General features: G+C 39.6%; 1 protein-coding gene across 1 annotated transcript; it reads left to right on the forward strand.

The window, feature by feature from the left end:
• Positions 1-779: 779 nt before the first annotated feature.
• Positions 780-19,831, forward strand: LOC138812076 (olfactory receptor 6Y1-like). The gene is made up of 3 exons (XM_070000015.1): positions 780-833; positions 2,680-3,650; positions 19,318-19,831. Exons 1-3 carry the CDS (start codon positions 780-782, stop codon positions 19,829-19,831), a joined length of 1,539 nt encoding a protein of 512 aa, XP_069856116.1.
• Positions 19,832-21,737: the final 1,906 nt, after the last annotated feature.

Raw genomic sequence — 21,737 nt, forward strand, 5'->3', positions numbered from 1 at the left:
TAAAATAGCTAAAAACAGACTCCGAAGATGGGTACCTATAATCCACACCTGTAATCTTAGCTACTAAGGAGGCTGAGACTTGAGGATCAGGGTTCAAAGCCAGCTCTGACAGAAAAGTCCATGAGACTTTTCCAACTAACTGCCAAAAAGCCAGAAGAAGTAGAGCTATGGCTGAAGTGGTAGAGCTCCAGCTTTGAATAAGAAAGTTTAAGGATAGTACCCTAGCTCTGAGTTAAGCACCAAAAACAAACAAAAAAAAAAAGACAGATTGTAGGGACTCAAGTAACTCAAATTCAGAAATTAAAATGAATCAGAATAAAAAGAAAAAGAAAAAGAAGGAAGATTGATAAACCTTGCCTTGGTTGGATTTTCTACTGCCCTACTTTTTCATTAGTGAATATTAGGCTATGGTGATTAAGGTTAAGGTGTGTGTGTGTGTGTGTGTGTGTGTGTGTGTGTGTGTGTGTGTGTGTGTGTGTGTGTGTGTGTGTGTAAAACTATATTTCAACAGAAAACAATTGTTAAATTTGCTATGTTTTAATTTTTCCCTCACCTGTTTATCTGTGTCTGTTCTCTTCTCTCATCACAGATCAGGAGGAAGTGATTATGGTAGCTTTCTCTAGAATTCTAAGGCTAAGATCCAAGTGTGGAAAGGAGAGCAGAAAGTTTTCAGTTTTTTTCATCTTTTCACCATTTTCTTTTAAAATAAGAAAAAAAGCCATTCCCTGGTCCTCTGATTGGATTACATATTCCTGCCACAGAAATCAGACCATCAAGAAATGGAAAATGAGAATGACTTTGGCTCTGGGGAAGAGCAGAGAAGAAATCATGCAGTAAGACATAGAGAAGGACTAACAGTTTAATGTCTAGGACATTCTGGAATGACTTTCAGCAAACCCCTGAAAGAGGCCACACATTTTGGTGAATTATTGGGCATGAATGCAGAAGAGTAACAGGAAGGATTTTTGCCTTTTTCTGTTATTGCTTTCACCTGAATTATGAGTTATTTAATCTAACACTCTTGGAAAAGTCTGACAGTCACTTGCTCCTTTTCTTGTTAATAACCAGTCTTTGCATCATTTTTTACTCTGTTGTTTGGGGCTGTGGCGGTCCCTGGGCACTGTGGAAGGGAGAGTGTATATTCTTTTGAGGGAGGAGGTACAAAGTGGGGACAAGGAGAATGGCTTTGAAAGGTAGCAAATACCTAGAGGAGCTTAATTTAAATTCTAAAGCCCATTTGATGTTTACAATATGTGAATGCCGCTCATCTATCTTCATCTTAGAAACAGAGTAACTCATATTGCAGACAGTGACACAATAGAGAGAAGCAAGCTTTAATTAAACTTTTTAAAGCTTTTATTTTTATTATCTTTATGTAGCTGTACAATGTAGTTAACACTCAACAAATCCATTTATAAATATACCTGTATCAATGTTACTACTTTCACCATTCCTTCCCATTCCTTCCAACCCATCCCTTCCCCTGTTTGCCTAGTTTCATAAGATAGGCACTGAATATTATGATTATATTCTCTCCCTATTCCTCTCTTCATTCATTTACCCACTACCCTTAACCTCTTCCTCACACACCTTTCAAGTGCTCGTTTCCTGCTATCTAGTTCATTGGACTATGAATGTTTGAATTCTCCTCTACAAATGCCTTACTTTGGTTAATACATTTGAGTGCACTTGCATACAACCCTGTGTGTGTTTATTTGTGCAGTTATAAATTATTTCTAGCTGCCTTATATGAGAGATAACGTGTGTCCTTTGTCTCTCTGTGCGTGACTTCATCTAACATAATTTTTCTAGATCTATTTCTTTGCAAATGGTGTAATAATCTTTCTAATGAATGAATAAAATTCCATTGTGTATATATACCACATTTTTTTTTTGATCCGTACTTCCATTGAGAGGCATCTGGGCTGGTTCCATACATTGGCTCTAGGGAATCATGATGCAGTGAAGATGACTGTGAATGTAGCTTTACAGTACCCTTCTTGGGCATTTATCCAAAAGATATTTTAAAACTTTTCATGAAGCAATCTGTACAGAGGATTGAGCCAAAGGAAATTCTTCAAATTATTCAGTCAGTTTCATTCTCTGAGAAGCTGCTGAGTATTTGTATCATACATGTTTTGTGTTCATCTTGTAGGTGTGTTCAACAATTGCCTCACTCAACCTTCATAACCCTTTTAGATAAAACAGATACATGAATTTTCTCTATGTTATAAATGTGTGTGACCTCACAGCCACTCCAGAATCACAAAAGTTACATCTAGAGGATGACAAATTGGGTCTCCTGTCATCTTTTTGCATCTAATACAGTAGATTTCTTGTCAGCAATGGAGAGGGAGGAGAGAGGGAGCAATCTTAAACCCCACGATAGTAAATTAATTCAGCGGAAAACTGAGGAATCAAGAAATCTTAATTTCTCCACTGTGTGACTTTGAACAAGTTACTTGTCTTGAACTAATTTTTTAATAAAAATATAATTTCTCTGAAGTTAATCTTCCTCAAATGTCTTGGTTCTCATGATTCAAGAGGAGGGGGAAAACTAAAGGTAGAAAGGCAGAAAGGCACCTCTGATGATGAATTGTGGGTGTCAGGCTTTCAATATATTCACCCCTAGTCTAGTACTGGGAACATGGAAGGAACTCACTCTGTCTGTGCCCACAGCCAGCCGTCATCCCCAAGGCTCTGGAGGTCGATAACCTCACCTCAACGACACATTTCATTCTGCTGGGATTTCCAACAAGGCCAGCCTTCCAGTTGCTCCTCTTCTCTGTGTTCCTGGCAACCTACCTGCTGACCCTGCTGGAGAACCTTCTCATCATCCTGGCCATCCGCAGCGACGGGCAGCTGCACAAGCCCATGTACTTCTTCCTGAGCCATCTCTCCTTCCTGGAGATGTGGTATGTCACCGTCATCAGTCCCAAGATGCTGGCAGACTTCCTCCACCAGGACAAGATCATCTCCTTCTGCGGCTGCATGACTCAGCTGTACTTCTTCGTGACTTTCGTCTGCACCGAGTACATCCTCCTTGCGGTCATGGCTTTCGACCGCTACGTGGCCATCTGCAATCCCCTCCGCTACCCGGTCATCATGACCAACCGGCTCTGCGGGGCGCTGGCGGGGGGATGCTGGCTCTGCGGGCTGCTGACCGCCATGGTTAAGATGGTTTTCATCGCCCGACTCCTCTACTGCGGCACCCCTCGCATCAACCACTACTTCTGTGATATCTCTCCACTCCTCAATGTCTCCTGCCAGGACTCTTCCCAGGCGGAGCTGGTGGACTTCTTCCTGGCCCTCCTGGTCATTGCTGTGCCCCTCTGTGTGGTGGTGACCTCTTACATCACCATTCTCGCCACCATCCTCAAGATCCCTTCTGCCCAGGGCCGCCAAAAGGCCTTCTCCACCTGCGCCTCTCACCTGGCCGTGGTGGCCCTCTTCTATTCCACGACTCTCTTCACCTACGCCCGCCCCAAGCTCATGTACGCCTACAGCTCTAACAAAGTGGTGTCTCTTCTCTACACGGTCCTCGTTCCGCTGTTAAACCCCATCATTTACTGTCTGAGGAACCGGGAAGTAAAGGCGGCCCTCCAAAAGACAGTGCTTTGCGGAGGAAGAGGGGCCAGGGAAGAGGGCATGTGAGTAGTTAAAGAGTGTATCTAATCTCTTCAGGCCTGGCTGGGGAGGTGGGCTACCACGCACTTTCTCCCTCTCCTTGTCTTTCCCTGTTCACCATCCTCCAGCACCTTTAGCACTGCTCGTCTGCCTCTGTGTGTGTGTACGTGTGTTTGTGCCCACATGCATGTGTAGGCGCATGCTCACATGCACACATGTAAAAGGACCACAATTCCTCATCAGTAGCCTCTCCTATACCAGGTCAAGAGACAAATTTTAACCATTTCTGAAATGAAGATGGTGACTGAAAACGACTGGAGGGAAGAAAGGATAGGGGAGAGAGGGAGATAATTCATACAACTTAAGACACATTCCAGACAGGATAAACTTGTACAGACTAAAACTGTTTTTTTCAGCTGTGTGGTTAGGAAAAGGTGTTGTAAAACTCTGTTTCTATTGGGATAGCAAGAGAAAAAAAATAAAATTATTTGTTAAGGATTAAAAAATAGATAAAATATGTAATAACAAAAGATTTCCAATCTATATAATGATATAATATTCTTTTTTTATTGTGACAATACTGTACAGAGGGGTTACAATTACATGGGCAAGATAATGAGTACATTTCTTATCAAGCATTGTAGCCTCCTCCTTTGTTGTTTCCCCTTCCCATCCCTTCCCATCCTCTCCCCCCACCCCCCCAGGGGGGGGATGTTGTAATATTCTTAGATATTAAAGATACTTCAAGCCAAGTGCCAATGGTTCATGCCTGTAATTCTAGCTACTCAGGAGGCTGAGATCTAAGGATCATGATTCAAAGCTAGGCCAGACAGGAAGTCCATGAGTCTCTTATCTCCAATAAACTACTCAGAAAAGGCCAGAAATGGCTCTGTGGCTCAAGTAGTAGAGCGCTAGCCTTGAGAAAGGAACAGGGACAGCACTCAGGCCCTGAGGCCAAGCCCCAGGAACAGAATTAGAAAAAGAAAAGATACCTCATATATACCTCAAACATTGATCACTCAGTGGAAAATAAATTAAGAACAGAGGCATATTAACACAACTTGTTTGTGTAGCTGTTATGTGTTGAATTGTGTTCTATAACAGAAAATACACAGAAGTTACATTCCCTAATAATAGCTCAGAATGAGGCTTTACTTGGAAGCAGGATTTTGACAATAGAGTTCAAACTAAATGAAGTCATAAGGAACGGCCCAACACAACTGGAATTGAATCATAAAGAGAAGAAATTTGGACACAGGCATAGATACTACAGAGGGAAGGTAAGGTAATGTGACATGGGAGTGACAGACAAGCTACTGGTTGCTGGTTACTACTACTGGTTATTACACAAACGCCAACCAAGGAATGAGAAATATTGAAGGTAAAACCAGAAAGAAGAAGAAGCAAGAAGGAGTTCTCCCCTGAAGTGTGTCTCCTTCCCCACCCTTTGCTTTCTGACTTCTATCCTCTGAAATACTGAAGCAGTAATGTTCTCTTGTTTTTAAGCCATCTGTGGTTTGGCGCTTTTTAACAACAACCCTAGGACATTCACACAGTAACTAACAAATATTAAAATCCAGGTGCTGGTGGCTCGTGCCTATATTCCTAGCTATTCAGGAGGCTAAGATCTGAGGATTATACTTTAAAGCCTGCCTAGACGGAGAAGCCTGTGAGACTCTTATTTCCAATGAACTTCTCAGAAAAAGGCAGAAGTGGTACTGTGGCTCAAGCAGTAGAGTGCTAGCCTTGAGCACAAAAAGGCTCAGGAACAACACCCAGGCCCTGAGCTCAAGCCCCAAGACTGGCAATAATAATAATAACAAATATTAAAAATTAAAAATTGAGCAACATTAAGGTATCCAATTTTCAATTGTCTGGTTCATATAAAAGACATTTCTCTTTGTGTCTAAGTGTAGAGGCATAGGAATTTATATTATACTACCTATAGTTATATATTTTCAACTCTAGAAGTTCATTTGTAACTTGTCCTAATGGACCAATGATTTGTAATTTTTCCTATTTTTTTTAAAAATCTTCACATGTTAAAGAAAATGAGAATGTTTTCCCATTTCTCTAAGTGCATGTCATGGAGTAACAGGAATATCTCTAGCTGTGGGTACAATTGCCTCGCTTCCTTTGAATTTTCTCAGCTTTCTTTTAGGTCTGTCACTGTAGGACAAATGTAGGTTGATATAATCAGCCTTCAAGTATCAAATCTGGAAAAGAAATTCAGATGCATCCATCTTTTGTGTTGTGTATACTCAGAAAAGATCAGATTCTCAATCTCTGTTCCCCAGCAGGAGGAGGGAGAAGAGGAGGAGAGAAGAGGCAAGAGGAAGACAAAGAAGGAGAGCAAGGAAGAAGAGGGAGAAAAGGAAAATGTAAGAGAGGGACTTGGAGAATACCAGTAGATAATGAGTAGAACAATTGAGATGCCAGAGTGTTTGTAAACTCAGAGACAGCTGCAATCGACCTTGTGTCTTCTCTGAAGTGTGACATAGTATCAGTCCACATTGTTTGGGAGGGGTGAGTGGGGAGAAGGCTAGAGGAAGAGAAAGACATTCATTTCCATTCTAACTAGAAAACAACAGCTTCTGCAGAGAATGAAAGTTTGTGTTGGGTTTTCTTTTTTTCCTTTTTCTTCAGAAAAATGTAGAACATTTGTAGATTCGGTGTCCATTTGAGATGATTGGTGATTAACTTACTATGGAAAACATTTTAAGTGACAAGGCATGTGAAAGACAAACTCTGGGAAATATCATCCGCTATCATTTTTCTGTTCCCTCCCTCCCTCCTCTCTATCTGTGTGTGTGTGTGTGCGCACGTGCATGCATGTGTGTGTGTGTGTGTATGTGTGTGTGTGTGTGTGTGTATTTGTGTTTCTCTATATCTTTCCCTTCTCACCTGGGTCAGAATGTGGGCACACATTCTGCCACTTGAGCCACACCCTTAGCCCTTTTGGACTTTACTTATTTTCCAGATAGCAAAATACATATTTTGCCTGGAACTGCATTCTTTCTACCGTCATCTCCCATATAGCTGGGATTAAAGGTGTGAGCAACTTTACCCCCATCATTTTTATTGCATAAGCTAACTTCACAACAGTAAACCTCTCAACTTCTGCCTCCCAAGTATCTGGGTTATGGGCGTGACACACCACACCTGGCTTTTTTGTTCTCTTAATTTTACTTTCAGTGGCTTTTCATTAAAATTAATGGAAAAAAGGAAATCTTGAACAGTGAAACATTAACATTGGTGCTCAAGTGGTATAGTTGCTAGTGGTCAGCCAAAAACCTCAGAGACAGCACCTGGGCTAAATTCAAGCCTCAGGACCAGTACAAAAGATGAAAGATGGGGGAGGGGGAATTTCCAATACAGATGGCTCACGCCTGTAGTCCTAGACACTCAGGAGGCTGAGGTCCGAGGACTGGCAGCTCAGGCATGAACGTCTGTGAGACTATTATTCCAATTAGCCACCAAAAAGCTAGAAGTATTTCCCCATCTCCTCCACACGTTATACTGACATCAAATATAGTGAAAGCAGGGGTTCTACTGTGGGGGAGGGACATACAAAGCAACAAAGAGATAATCTTATAAATGCGTTAGAAACACATGCATGAAATAAAAAAAGCATTAAAATTCATATCTAAGGGTTCATTTTCCTAACATCACATTATCTGACCTTTTCCGCTTGACTCCTACATATACTAGATATTGCAAATAAGGGAAACCATGGGACCTATGTTTCTTTGGGCCTGGCTTACTTCACTTAATAGAATTTTTTCCAAGTTTTTCCATTTCCTAACAAATGGGGCAATGTCATTCTTTCTGATGGAGGCATAGAATTCCATTGTGTATATATACCACATTTTCTTGATCCATTCATCTACTGAGGGGCATCTGGGTTGGTTCCATATCTTAGCTATGGTAAATAATGCTGCAGTAAACATAGTTGTGCTGGTAGCTTTAGTGTGGTCTTGTTTGTAAACATTTGGCTGTTTAAGGATACAGGTGGACCTGTTGCAACAATGACAAGTACAAGTTGTCATGTAGAAAACGAGCTTTACAACGTTGGTGCGGGGGGGGGGGGGGGGGAGGAGGGAGGGGGAGGATTGGGGGAGAGGGGGGAGGCTGGGAAGGGATGTGAAGGGTAAACAAAGGAGGAGGCTGCAATGCTTGATAAGAAATGGATGCATTATCCTGCCCATGTAATTGTAACTCCTCTGTACAGTATGTTCACAAAAAAATTAAATTAAATTAAAAAAAATAATAAAATCAAATATAAAAAAAGCTAGAAGTAGAACTATGGCTCAAATAGTTAAGCACTAGCCTTCAGTGAAAAAACTAAAAAGGAAAACATCCAGGCCCCAATCCTGGCACAGAGAGAGAGAGAGAGAGAGAGACCAACACATTTAGTTACAAACATTATTGTTACAAACTATCACTGCTGCAAGTTGACTTCAAAGATATGAGGCAGAAGACATGAGATGATCCTTGAGAGAATGACACCATGTTTGCCTCTGTGACACTAGAAAGGAACTTTTCTACCCATCTCAAGAGATTTATTTATTCCCCTTCACAAGAACATTTCCTACTGCCCATAGTTTTCTGCAATAACTGCTCTAGTTATTAGCTCATTTTCCTACATACTCTTATGGTCCAGAGATTCTTGGGGCATCATGATTAATCTACTCTACTTTATCCACCAAGCTTATATTCTTTTCAAGAACATGCTTTTTTGAAAGGGGCTACTGTTTCTTTAAACAAATGGCCATTGATGGAGAATAAACATTCTATAATTTTTAGACACGATGGAGCAGAAGGCAAGCATGAGGGTTTTCAAAGTGGAGTTTCTGGAGACACGAGTGATAAGTGATTTTACTTTTTGAAGTATCTCAAAGAGGTAAACCATCTAACCATATTACCACATGTTCAAGCCCAGCCCTTAGTCACCAAGAATATATCACTGTAGTTCCCTTCACCATTGGACATAAATATGAGAACCCGTGCAGTCACTGGTATCTCTATTTTCTTACAACTACTGCTAGCTATTAAAGCCTAGAAGAAGAAGAAATACAATGAAGCAGTAAGAAAGACTGTAATCATGTATGTGGGCATTTAAAAGAAGAGAGTAGGATGCTGATTTTTAACAAAAAACAAAGGTAGAAACGTAAGAGGAATCTGAAATTAATTTAAAGAGCAAAAAGTCAAAATCAAAGCAACCAATTTAATAATGAATGGGTTGTAGATACATAGCAACAAAACTCTAAGCAGCCTAGTGGGCAGAGAAGAGCACATGTCTATAGAGCTGATAGGAAAGTGGTGATACTTACTTCACTTAATATAATTTTTTCCAAGCCTTTCCATCTCCTAACAAATGGGGCAATGTCATTCTTTCTGATGAGGCATAGACTTCCATTGTGTATATATACCACATTTTCTTGGGGGGGGGGGGGAGGGCTGGGTTGGTTTGTTTTTTTTTTTGGTCCGTTGTGGGCCTGAACTCTGGGCCTGGGCATTGTCCTTCAGCTCTTCAGCCAAGGCTAGCGCTCTACCACTTGAGCCACAGTGCCACTTCCGGCTTTTTCTGCTTCTGTGGTGCTGAAGCATGGAACCCAGGGCCTCATGCATGCAAGGCAAGCACTCTACCACTGAGCCACCTTTCCAGTCCATACCACATTTTCTTGATCTATTCATCTACTGAGGGGCATCTGGGTTGGTTCCATATCTTAGCTGTAGTAAATAATGCTGCAATAAACATAGTCGTGCTGGTAGCTTTAGTGTGGTCTTGTTTGTGAACATTTGGGTAAATGCCCAAAAGTGGGATTGCTGGGTCATAGGGGAGCTCTATGTGGAGTCTTTTGAGGAACCTCCATACTGGTTTGCAAAGTGGTTGAACAAATTTACACTCCCACCAACAATGTAGTAAGGTTTCCTTCTGACCACATCCTCTCCAGCATCTGTTATTATTAGAGTTCTTGATTATAGCCATACTAACTGGGTTGAGGTGGTATCTCAATGTTGTTTTGATTTGCATTTCTTTTATGGCTAGAGAGGTTGAGCATTTCTTCATGTGTCTATTGGCCATCCTTCTTTCTTCTTCAGAGAAGTTTCTCTTTAAGAAACATAGGTCCCATGTTTTCCCTTATTTGCAATAACTAGTATATGTCTGAGTCAATCAGAAAAGGTCAGATAAGTTGATGTTAGGGGAATGAACCCCAAGATAAGTATTCAAATGTTTTTTTTTCATGCAATTGTTTCTAACATATTTATAAGATGATTTCTATGTTGCTTTGTATGTCCCTCCTCCATGGTATAAGCCATACTTTCACTGTATTTGATGTTGGTATAATTTGTGGAGGGGAAGGGAAAAAACAAATCGTTAAATTAGGGATACAGGTGGACCCATTGCAACAATGAGATGTACAAGTCGTTATGTCAAAAAATGAACTTTACAACATTGGTTGGGGGGGGAGGTTTAGGGGGGAAGGAGGGAGTATGGGAAGGGATGGGAAGGGGAAACAAAGAGGAGGCAACAATGCTTGATAAGAAATGAACTCGTTGCCTTGCCCATGTAATTGTAACTCCTCTGTAAAGTAGTCTCACAATAAATAAATAAATAAATAAATAAATAAATAAATAAATAAATAAATAAATAAATAAGGAAAGTGGTGATACTTCCACTGTGTTGAGATAATATTTTCAAGGACAAGGAAATTACTCATTCTGAGTCCCTGTGGCTCATTGTTAAAACACTATTTTTAAACTCTATTACTTCACTTTCCACCAAACCCTGGGATCAGTTTCCAAATTCAATTCCTATTTGGACATTTGGGGAAAGACAGTAATACTTGGCTGAGTTTAGATTATCCTTGCATCTAATCACAGCATGTACTTGTGCCTCCTGACAGGGAGAGGCTGGAAGCACTTTAGAGTGTGCTAGGCTATTAGTATGTTTAAGTAGCACCAGAGAAACATAAAGTTCTTGCCATCAGATTGTTTGGATAGTGTCTGTCATTCTGTCAAGAGGATTAAATTAACCAGATGTGGTCATCCATGCCTGTCACTCCAGCTACTTGGGAGACAGAAGCAGGAAGATAGTAAGTCTTAGGACGGACTGGGCAAAACTGGTGAAGATTATATTTCAAAAACAAAATAGAAAAGGGCTGAGGGTATAACTCAAGTTATAGAGGATTTGTCTCCACAAGTGAGAGGCCCTTGATTCCATCCTCCCAACAAGAAAAGAAAGAAGATGGAATTGAGTTTTTGCTGTAGTTACTGGTTTGTTTGGTTTTTTTTTGGGGGGGGGGAGTCTGGTCGTGGGGCCTGAACTCTGGGCCTGGGCGCTGTCCCTCAGCTCTTCAGCTCAAGGCTAGTGCTCTACCACTTGAGCCACAGCGCCACCTCCGGCTTTTTTCTTTTTGCTTATGTGGTGCTGAGGAATCGAACTCAGGGCCTCAGGCATGCAAGGCAAGTGCTCTACCACTGAGCCACCTTCCCAGCCCTGTAGTTACTGGTTTTAAACTTCAAAAAAAGAATTCTGAGCCATCAAATCTCTCCTAATCTAAGCCATTATGTCTCTTTATTATATTGCCTCTGGATTCTCCATAACTCAACATTGTATGGACCATATTTGACCTAGAAGGGATTTCAGCTCCTTCAATTGCTTCTCTCCAAAAGCCTTTCCCTCATAATTCAGCCAAAATCAAATTGGAATATAATACATTGAGAAAGAAATTCCAAGTTGGTATTTGGAAAAATTAATAAATAAAGGCCCAGAAGTGAATCATAAAACGAACATTCTTCAGTTAACAGAGCTCAACTCCAGAGACCAACTGACAGTGAAGCCTGTGCATTTGACCACTCGCACTTCCGAGGATTTTTCGCTTTGCGTTTCTTCATACTCACAGGAAGACTAGGAGGCCAAATATGATGATACACTCCTCTAATTCTCGCTATTTGGGAAGTGAAGGGAGGAGGGTCGCAATGTAATGCTGGCTCTGGCAAAAGTATGAGATTCTGTCTGGGAAACTAAAAAAAGGGGTTGACAGTTATGGCTCAAATGTGCTTGCGTAGCGAGTATGAGGCCTTGACTTCAGAATACCAGCAGTACCAAAAATAAATAATAAATAAATAAATAAATAAATAGGCTTGGAGGATAATATCAGTTTTGCTTTTCTTCTTGCTGTATTTTCACTCCACAGAAGTTTGAACTCGAGGCCTTGTGTTTGCTAGGCCCCCCCTACTTGAGCCACACCCTCAGCACTTTGTGCTCTGATTTCACTTTTTGCCTGGGTTGGCCTGGAGGACAATCCTCCTGTTTATGCTTCTCACAATAGATGACAAGGACATGCTCCCACGTCTGCTAGTTCTTTTGAGATGGTATCTCCCAAACATCTGTGTCCAGGCTGGTCTGGAATTATAATACTTCTAATCTCACCCTCCTATGCATCAGTCTAGATTTTCTACTTAGAGTGACTAGTAGGCTAATGGGTGGAATTCATATGCTCCTTGAGTAGACAAATCACTACTTGCATTTAATTAATTTACTAATAATTTAATTAATTTAATAATAGAGTAAATTAATTCAATTAATAACTTAATCAATAATTTAGATAAGAAACCCTCATATGATGCATAAGTAGCAAAAAATCTCCCATTCTGTGGGCTTTCTATTTATCTTGCTAGTTATGTCCTTTGCCATGCAGAAATTCTTCAATTTGATGCAATCCCACTTATCCGGGCTTTCTTTGATTTGTTGTGATTCTGGATCTTCACTTAGGAAACTTCATCCCATGAATAATTTAATTAATTTACTAATACTTTGGTTAATTTACTAATAAAGCAAATTAATAAATATACACTCAAAAATGGTTCATTCTCTATAATGTATATATAATATTCTTAGGTGACATAAGCCAAGGACTATTTCTTAGCAGGAATGAGGCTAAATCACTTCAATTGAATATTAAATATTTGAACGGGCATCTGTCTCAGGTATTATGAAAGTTCATGAAAGGGATGGTAGTATTTTCATCTGAGAAACAGCTATATTAGAACAAAGATCTAGTCTTCAGCTTGGGTCTACCAGATTCCATTCCATAGATATAATTGCATTATTCACATGATGATCTCTCCCATGTCCAAGAAGTTATAAACACAAACCAGTGGTAGTTCTTACAAGTTCCCCATCCATTGCTTCTCCCCATGTATATGTCTCTAGTTAAGCACATGAATAACAAAACAGACACCATTAGGATCAGCCTTCAGGAATGCAACTTATTTACCTCCTAAGTCCCCAGCTCTGAATACAGATTATGGATCCACAGAAGGTTGGGGTAGTGAGGTTCAAGGAGAGTAGGATGTCTAAAGAGAGCTTAGCTAGACACTCGTTTCTTTTCATTCTTTCACTTTCTAACACTGGGTGCTTCTTTCAGGTGACAGTCCAGAATGGAAGATGAACTGAGAGAATGATAGAACGAGTATCTGCCCTCTCAGTTCCCTAAGACAGACTCCCAGTACTCTCTGGAAGATGGTGGGCTCTGGAGAGATAGTTCATGCCCTTGACAACGCCATCCTCATACCCGTTACCACTGTGCTGATGATGCTGTTAATCTCCCCCTACGTCACATATTCTTTCTTTTCATGTGCTCTTCTTTTCCCTTAGGAACTAAATAAGCCAACCAAGGCTATGAGATAGAGAATTTTTAAATTACTACCAATGAATGACAACTCTATCAGCAAATCCAAATATAATCTTCACTCAATTTGCCACATAAAATAACCCTAGGGAGTTTCTGTGTTCCTTTAGCTGGTAGAATCAGTACTATCTCAACTATGTCTGATAGTATCCCAACAATTTCCATTTGAAAAGATTCTCTTCTACTCCTTTCTACCCCTGCATCCTGATGCCTTAAGTTGTAGTCCTACTTTCTCTGTTAAAGATTGGGAGACTCACTTCCTAAAGTATCAAGGAAGAACTTCTCTTTTTGTCTCTTGTTAGTTTCAGCCTAAATAGGATGGTTAATATTTGTAGTTTTCAAAACTCTAGGGAGCCATTATTGCAACAATGTTTTTGGAACAGATCCATCTTTCCTCTCGGTAAGCAAAGTGGATGCAGAAAATAACCCTGGAAGCAAATCTCCCAGCTCCAATAGGGCTACGGAGAGAAGAAAAAAATAGCACTGGCCTTTAGCCAGTTGGTTCTGCCAGGCTCCCTCTTGGCTCATTAGACAGTGATGATGGTTGCAAATTAATGACAGGAAAGGGAATATGGAAAATCTGTACTACAAGAACTAATGTATGACTGCCTTTTCTGAGGTCTTTGTTGTAAGAAAGCTATTTTCCCTAATTTATAGATATAGACAAGTTAGGGAAATGGAAATACAGATACCCCACAACGGATGAATGGATCAGAAAACTGTGAGATATATATACAATGGAATTTTATTTAGCCATCAGGAAGAATGTAATTATGTCATATGTAGGGAAATGGATGGCTCTGGAAAGCATCATACTGTGGGAAGTAAGCAAGGCCCAAAAGACAATGGATACATGTTTTGTCTTGTATGTGAATCTTAGACCCAAATATAACCTGCCATCTAATCACATATACAAGCATGTGCTTATACACATGCTTTAGTTGACTATAATATACACAGGAGTGAATCTCTATGGAGTAAATCCTTTGAACAGACAGTTGAACAAAATGTATACTAGAGCTGAAATGAGGTTGTGAGTAGTGGGGAAGTGAGAGGAGGGATAGGTGGAAAAGGGAACAAAGAGACAATGCAGTCAGAATACTCAATGTACATATGCAATAAAGAAGTGGGAAATGGAAAAAGAGTCAGGGTAGGAGGAGGGAACAAAGGAGATGGTAATGAAAATGGTGATGAATAGGGAACCCTGGACACGTAGCTGGACAAATTACATTACAAACTCCCCCCCCCCCCCACACACACACACACACACTTTGTTTTTTGCCAGTCCTGGGCCAACTTGGAAAGTTGCTGATTCAAGATAGCTGAGAGGGGCTTGGAGTTGGAGAAAGACCAGTGAAGTATTTATGGCTTTGTGCCACTGTTTTAATAACTAAATTTGAAATGAGGTTAAAAAATCAAGCTCTCAACAGGCACTGATGGCTCACATCTGTAATCCTAGCTACTCAGGAGGCTGAGATCTGAGAATCACCATTCAAAAGCCATCGTAGGCAGAAAAGTCCTTGAGACTCCTATATAGCCAATAAACTACCAAAAAAGCCAGAAGTGATGCTGTGGCTCAAGTAGTGCTCAGGGATAGCCCAGGCCCTGAGTTCAAACTCCAGGACCAACACACACACACACACACACACACACACACACACACACACACACACACACACACACACACACACACACATCAAGCTCTCCATTCTTGAGCTTTGGTAACAAATGTTCTAGACCTTCAAGCTTCCCACAAACTGTTCATCTTCTTCCTCTTCTGATGGATAGTGTGGGAAAACTCCACCTTCTAACTCCACTTTCTACTTTTCCCTACGACATCATGAGTGACCCATAGGGAGATGGGTAGACAGGACCGGAGGCCCTTGACACCAAGATCTTCCTCTATAAGATTCTATTTACTGCAGATCTTGTCAGTAGCTCCCAACAGTTGCCTTCAAAGCAGCAAAAATCCCCCAGGGAAACAATTTCTCCCTCTGAGGCTTTTCTTTCCAATTATTATCACCCGTGCTCACAAGCCCCCAACAGAGATCACACAGCAACTGTGGCTGCTGTCAGCCATTTTCAAATGCTCATGAGCATGCTTTCTAATAGCAATTGAGTTCATGGGTTTGTTGCATATCTGGTCTGCTAAGTGTATTTTCCTAAAGAAACATTTCTCTATATGTGCTGGATAAGTCAACAGCTTTTAAAAAATAAAATAAAATAACCCTACCCAAAGACCTTTAAAGTTTTAGAGCAAGAATAAATCTAGAGAAAAAAAATTACTACAATTACTGATAGTTACAGAATTCTTTGGGATTTTGTTGTTTTGGGGTTTTTTTTTGGGGGGGGAGTGTTAAGACAGAGTCTTACTACGTAGCTAGGGATCCTGGAACTTGATATATAGCTAGCCCAGTCTAGCCCTAAACTCATAATCTTCCTGCTTCAGCCTTCTGAGTGCTAGAATTATAGGTATGTCCCACAATACCTGGCCCAGAATCACTTTTTTTTTTTGCAGTACTTGGGGTTTTGAACTCAAAGCACCGTAATTACCAACAAGTGTTCTACCATATTAGCTATGCTTTCTGACCCCAACCCATCTGTTTTTAGCATTTAAAAAAATGTTATCTTTAAGTAGTTATACAAAGAGGTTAGATTGTAAAATTGATATGCAGAGTGGTTGCAGTTATATAAATTAAGTAATGAATACATTTCTCTTTGAACAGTGTTACCCTTTCCCTCATTTTCTCCCAGTTTTCCCCTTCTGACCCCCCCAACTCCCTGAGTAGTATATTTCATTTCCAACATAGTGTCTAGTGAGTATCACTGCCAAATTAGTTCACCCTACAAGAGGTTTTAATTCAACGTGTGAGTGTATGAGTACAATGCATCTTGAACATTTAGAGTCTTGCCTTAACTTTATCCAGGCTGACTTTGCACCACCATTTTCCTGTATCTGCTTTTTAAGTAGCTAGGATTACAGACATGCACCACCGTGGCTTGTAAGAATCACTCAAAACATTTGGTTAAAAGATGGAATGCATTAGATGAGCCTTTACCCACACATGAGCACTGATGCTACAGAGATTCCAGAAGCTACTATGAGGGGCTGTTTCTTTAATTTTAATTTAGGAAAATGTTTCTTAGGTAAGATGTAAGAAAAATTATACATTAAAGAAGAATTATAAATTACTCAATGTAAAAACAGCTCATTTTGATTGAAAGACATTACTGAGAAAATAGAAATGCAAGACACAGACTTAGAAGAACATTCACACTACATGCATTTTATTTTAAAATTTTAACAACTAAATAAATATTAGATTAGGCCTTAACACCTTTTGCCTTAAGTCACTTTTTCAAAGAATCTTACATTCTTGAGGTCAGCCTCATGTTAGGTAGGCCTCCCATGTAGCTGGGATTACAGATGTGAACCAGCATGCTTGATCTATTTATTGAGACGTGTTCTTGCTACCTTTATGCCACGAATGCCTGTCAAGCCTCCAAATCTCTGTGTCCAAAGAAACATTTAACCGAATTTGACTGCAAATTGTCAAAATGACCTTATTTAAATGGGAAGATATGGTAAAATTTCCTAAAAAGACATATGAATAGTCAAATAAGAAGTTGTTCACCAGTAGTCACATATCAAAGTTATACAAAATAACACCAAATGAGATATTACTTCAAGCCATAAACTGACTAGTAGATTGAAAATATGAAACAAATCTATCATTTTCAAAAGTTAGACAACAAATCACTTAGTAAAGGTGACAAGTGCAGAGACATTTGAGAAAACATGTGGACAGCATATTATGGGGTTAATATAACCAGTATTTACCTTGTGATACAGCAATACTACCCCTAAAGTTAAAAGGGAGAGATGAAGAAGAAATGCTCAAACAAAGACTTGTGCTCACAAAATTTGCTTATGGAAGGCTTACTAGTAATAGCCAATAACTGACAAGAAACAAGTGCTCAATGGGTAGAAGAAATGACAAATTTTGTATATTCATTTGGGTAAATATTATTCAGCAATTAAAAGAACAAACTACCTGCAATAACATGGATGAATCATTAAGTTTGGTTCAAGAAATGTTTGGGACACAAGAGTACATACTGATTGTATACACATTACTACATATATATCTAATATGTGAATGTAAACACTGATACAAATCACTACTGTACTTCTCTAGGGCAGAAGTCAGTTGGAAAGCAGCATGGGTTGATCTAGGAGACAAGAAAATGTTGTGACTTTTAGCTCAGGTGGTGGCTAAAGGAGAAAATTTATTTGTAAAATCCCAGATAATTTACTGTTCAAATATGTGCATTTCAGTTATATAAATTATTCCTTAATTTTAAAATAAGTGCAAATATGAAGACCATGGGTTAAAAAAATCCATGGTCATCAGATTAAGAAATCTAATCAGAATGTACCCAAGAGAAAGGTTGGACAAATGGGATTGCATAAAATTGCAGAGCTTCTGCATGGCAAAGGACATAGCTAGCAAGATCAATAGAAAGCCCACGGATTGGGAGAAGATCTTCACTAGCCATACATCGGACAAGGGTCTCATATCTAAAATATACCTGGAACTTAAAAAATTAAATCCCCCAACAACAAATCTTCAAAGAAACAACTGCCCAATAAATAAGTGGGCTAAAGACTTAAAGACAAACTTCTCTGAAGAGGAAAGAAGGATGGCCAATAGACACATGAAGAAATGCTCAACATCCCTAGCCATAAAAGAAATGCAAATCAAAACAACATTGTGATTCCACCTCATCCCAGTTAGAATGGCTATAATCAAGAACTCTAATAACAACAGATGCTGGAGGGGATGTGGACAGAAGGGAACCTTACTGCATTGTTGGTGGGAGTGTAAACTTGCTCAACCACTTTGGAAAGCGTTATGGAGGTTCCTCAAAAGACTCCACATAGAGCTCCTCTATGACCCAGCAATCCCACTTTGGGGCATTTACCCAAATGTTCACAAACAAGACCACACTAAAGCTACCAGCACGACTATGTTTATTGCAGCATTATTTACTATAGCTAAGATATGGAACCAACCCAGATGCCCCTCAATAGATGACTGGATCAAGAAAATGTGGTATATATACACAATGGAATTCTATGCCTCCATCAGAAAGAATGGCATTGCCCCATTTGTTAGGAAATGGAAAGGCTTGGAAAAAAATTCTATTAAGTGAAGTAAGCCAGGCCCAAAGAAGCATAAGTCACATGGTTTCCCTTATTTGCAATATCTAGTATATGTAGGAGTCAAGCAGAAACGGTCAGATAAGTTGATGTTAGGGAAATGAACCCTAAGATATGTATTCAAATGTTTTTTTTCTTTCATGCGATTGTTTCTAACACATTTATAAGATTATTTCTTTGTTGCTTTGTATGTCCCTCCCCCACGGTATAACCCCTGCTTTCACTGTATTTGATGTCGGTATAATTTGTGGAGGGGAAGGGGAAAAAACAAATCGTTTAAACAGTGGTACAGGTTTAAACAGGGATACAAGTGGACCCATTGCAACAATGAGATGTACAAGTCGTTATGTCCAAAACGAACTTTACAACTTTGGTGGGTGAGGGGAGGATTGGGTGGGGGAAGGATGGGAAGGGATGGGAAGGGGAAACAAAGGAGGAGGCTACAATGTTTGATAAGAAATGTACTCATTATCTTGCCCGTGTAATTGTAACCCCTCTGTACAGTATTTTCACAATAAAAAACTTTTTTAAAAAGAATGTACCCAAGAAACTTGAAGTAAAGTCCCGAAATATTGAAGAAAATAAAGGAAAAAATAAACTTAGTAATTTTAATATGGAGGGAGAAAAACTACAGAACGATGGTGTGTAGTGATAATTTACAAATCCATGGGTTCATTGTCAACAGAAGACCTTCAGCCAGCTTTTATAGGGGTGTCAGCTGAGTACTTGCCAATGTCAACACAAGAGGGCGTTCCACACCCACAGAACTGGCACTGTGATCCTAGCTCATCCTCCCAGAGTCAAGCAGACAAGCAGGGAAAGGGCCGCCCATTCCCCACAAGAAAATATTAGAAAACAAATGGGACATTTCTACAGACAAGAATTATCTGTGCAGGAAAAACTTAGACGTGCTGCCTCAAATGCAGGGCCTGTTGCTTCACTGATGGCGATGCTGAAGACTCCAGCTGTCCGCTCCCTCAGGCACATTTGTCAACAACACACAAGTCTTGGCCAAGGTAGCAACCTGCCTGGAGCAGAGGCCACATGCAATCACGGACTGATGCCTATTGATCAGACCTCAGATCCCCACACTTCTCAGGGGGTCATTCTGGCTCTGCCATCTCTGTTTAATCCAGGGAGGCTGCCATTGGAACAGGGGCACAGAGAGAAGTCCTGCTCCAGGGATTCCCACAGCCTCCTGGATTCAACAGAAGCAGCAGTCTTTCTAGGATTTGGTATTACTGAGGCATATAAATGCTCCATCGGTGGACACATCTGAGGAGCAGAGCACAAAGTTGTTCATAAGTCTCACTTCATTTTTCTGGACCTTGACTTTTTTCCTCCTTTACTTAATTTTCCTCCTTTACGTAATTTTAGTAACATATATGTTATGTATTATACATATATAATATAAATTATATTATATGCATAATACAATATAAATTACATATTATATATTTTATGTTATATTATCACATAATATGTAGCATATTATACATAATATAATATTTTATGATATATTAATATAAGTGAATAATATATATTTGCATATACATGAGAAAGAATGATAGAAGAGGTGACATTAATCAAGATGCATTGTCTTTTTTATTAATATATATTTTATTGTAAAGATACTGTACATAGGGGTTATAGTTACATGAGTAAGGTAAACCACCCCAAAACAACAATAAGTATATTTCCTATTGAGCACTGTTACCCCCTCCTTTGTTTTTCCCCTACCATCCCTTCCCTCCCGACCTCCCCAACTTCTCCCACCCCCCTCCACAAAGTTGTAAAGTTCATTTTCAACATAGTGTCTTTTACATCTCACTGTTACAATGGGTCAACCTGTATCCTTATTTCAGCATTTTGTTATTTCCCTTCCCCTCCCCAAATTAGAAAAATGTCTATACAAGATGCAGGGCACTGGAATCAAATACAGTGAAAACGGGTTATACCATGGGGGAAGAACATGCAAGAGAAACAAAAAAAAATCACATAGAACATCATAAGTACATTTAAAAAACAGCAAGAAAGATAAAACCTCTTGTGTCCCTATCTTGGGGTTCATTTCACTTAGCACCATTTTATGGTCATATGTACATAGCTTTTGACCTTTTCTGTTTGTCTTAGACATACACTAGTTATTACAAATAAGGGAAACCATGGGACCTATGTTTCTTTGGGCCTGGCTTACTTTACTTAATATAATTTTTTTCCAAGTCTTTCTATTTCCTAACAAATGGAACAGTGTCATTCTTTCTGATGGAGGCACAGAATATATATATATATATATATATATATATATATATATATATATGTATATATATATATATATATATATACACACACATTTTCTTGATCCACTCATCTACTGAGGATCATCTGAATTGGTTCCATATCTTAGCTATGGTGAATAATGCTGCGATAAACATAGTTGTGCTGGTAGCTTTAGTGTGGTCTTGTTTGTGATCATTTGGATAAATGCCCAAAAGTGGGATTGCTGGGTCATAGGGGAGTTTCTATGTGTAGTTTTTTTGAGGATCCTCCATACTGCTTTCCAGAGTCATTGAACAAGTTTACACTCCCACCAGCAATGTACTAATGTTCCCTTTTGGCCCCATCCCCTCCAGCCTCTGTTGTTATTAGATTTCTTGATTATAGCCCTTCTAACTGAGGTGAGGTGGAATCTCAATGTTGTTTTGATTTGCATTTCTTTTATGGCTAGAGAAGTTGAGCAAGATGCATTGTCTTGATAAAATGACATGTTAAATTGAAATCCATTTGTACAACTATTTAAAGATAATTTTAAATATATATGACAGATAAATTTGTATATATCATATAAAACATGACGTTTTGCAGTGTATATACTGATTATCTCACATGCATCTTGTTTTGTAGTGACAGCACTATCTATTCCCTTAGCATGTAGCAACTCATCATTATCATCGTTTACTAAAGGACTGGGTTTCATAAAATGGGACGAGGACCTGGTCTTTCGCTGCAGTTAATCTGACACTCTCTGCCAGAGAGGCTGTGTTCTCTATCAGTCATGAAGCCAAGCTTCCTCTTGTCACTGTCACCTGGGTGACCCACCATGAACAAAAGATGCCATGAAGTCCCTACCAGCCCTGGCTTGGCTCCCTCCTGTCTGCGGGTGCACTTTTGCTTTCTCTCCTCCG

This window comes from Dipodomys merriami, unplaced genomic scaffold, assembly GCF_024711535.1.
Source record: "Dipodomys merriami isolate MVZ:Mamm:240054 unplaced genomic scaffold, mDipMer1.0.p SCAF_56, whole genome shotgun sequence".
In the NCBI taxonomy this organism is placed as follows: domain Eukaryota; kingdom Metazoa; phylum Chordata; class Mammalia; order Rodentia; family Heteromyidae; genus Dipodomys; species Dipodomys merriami.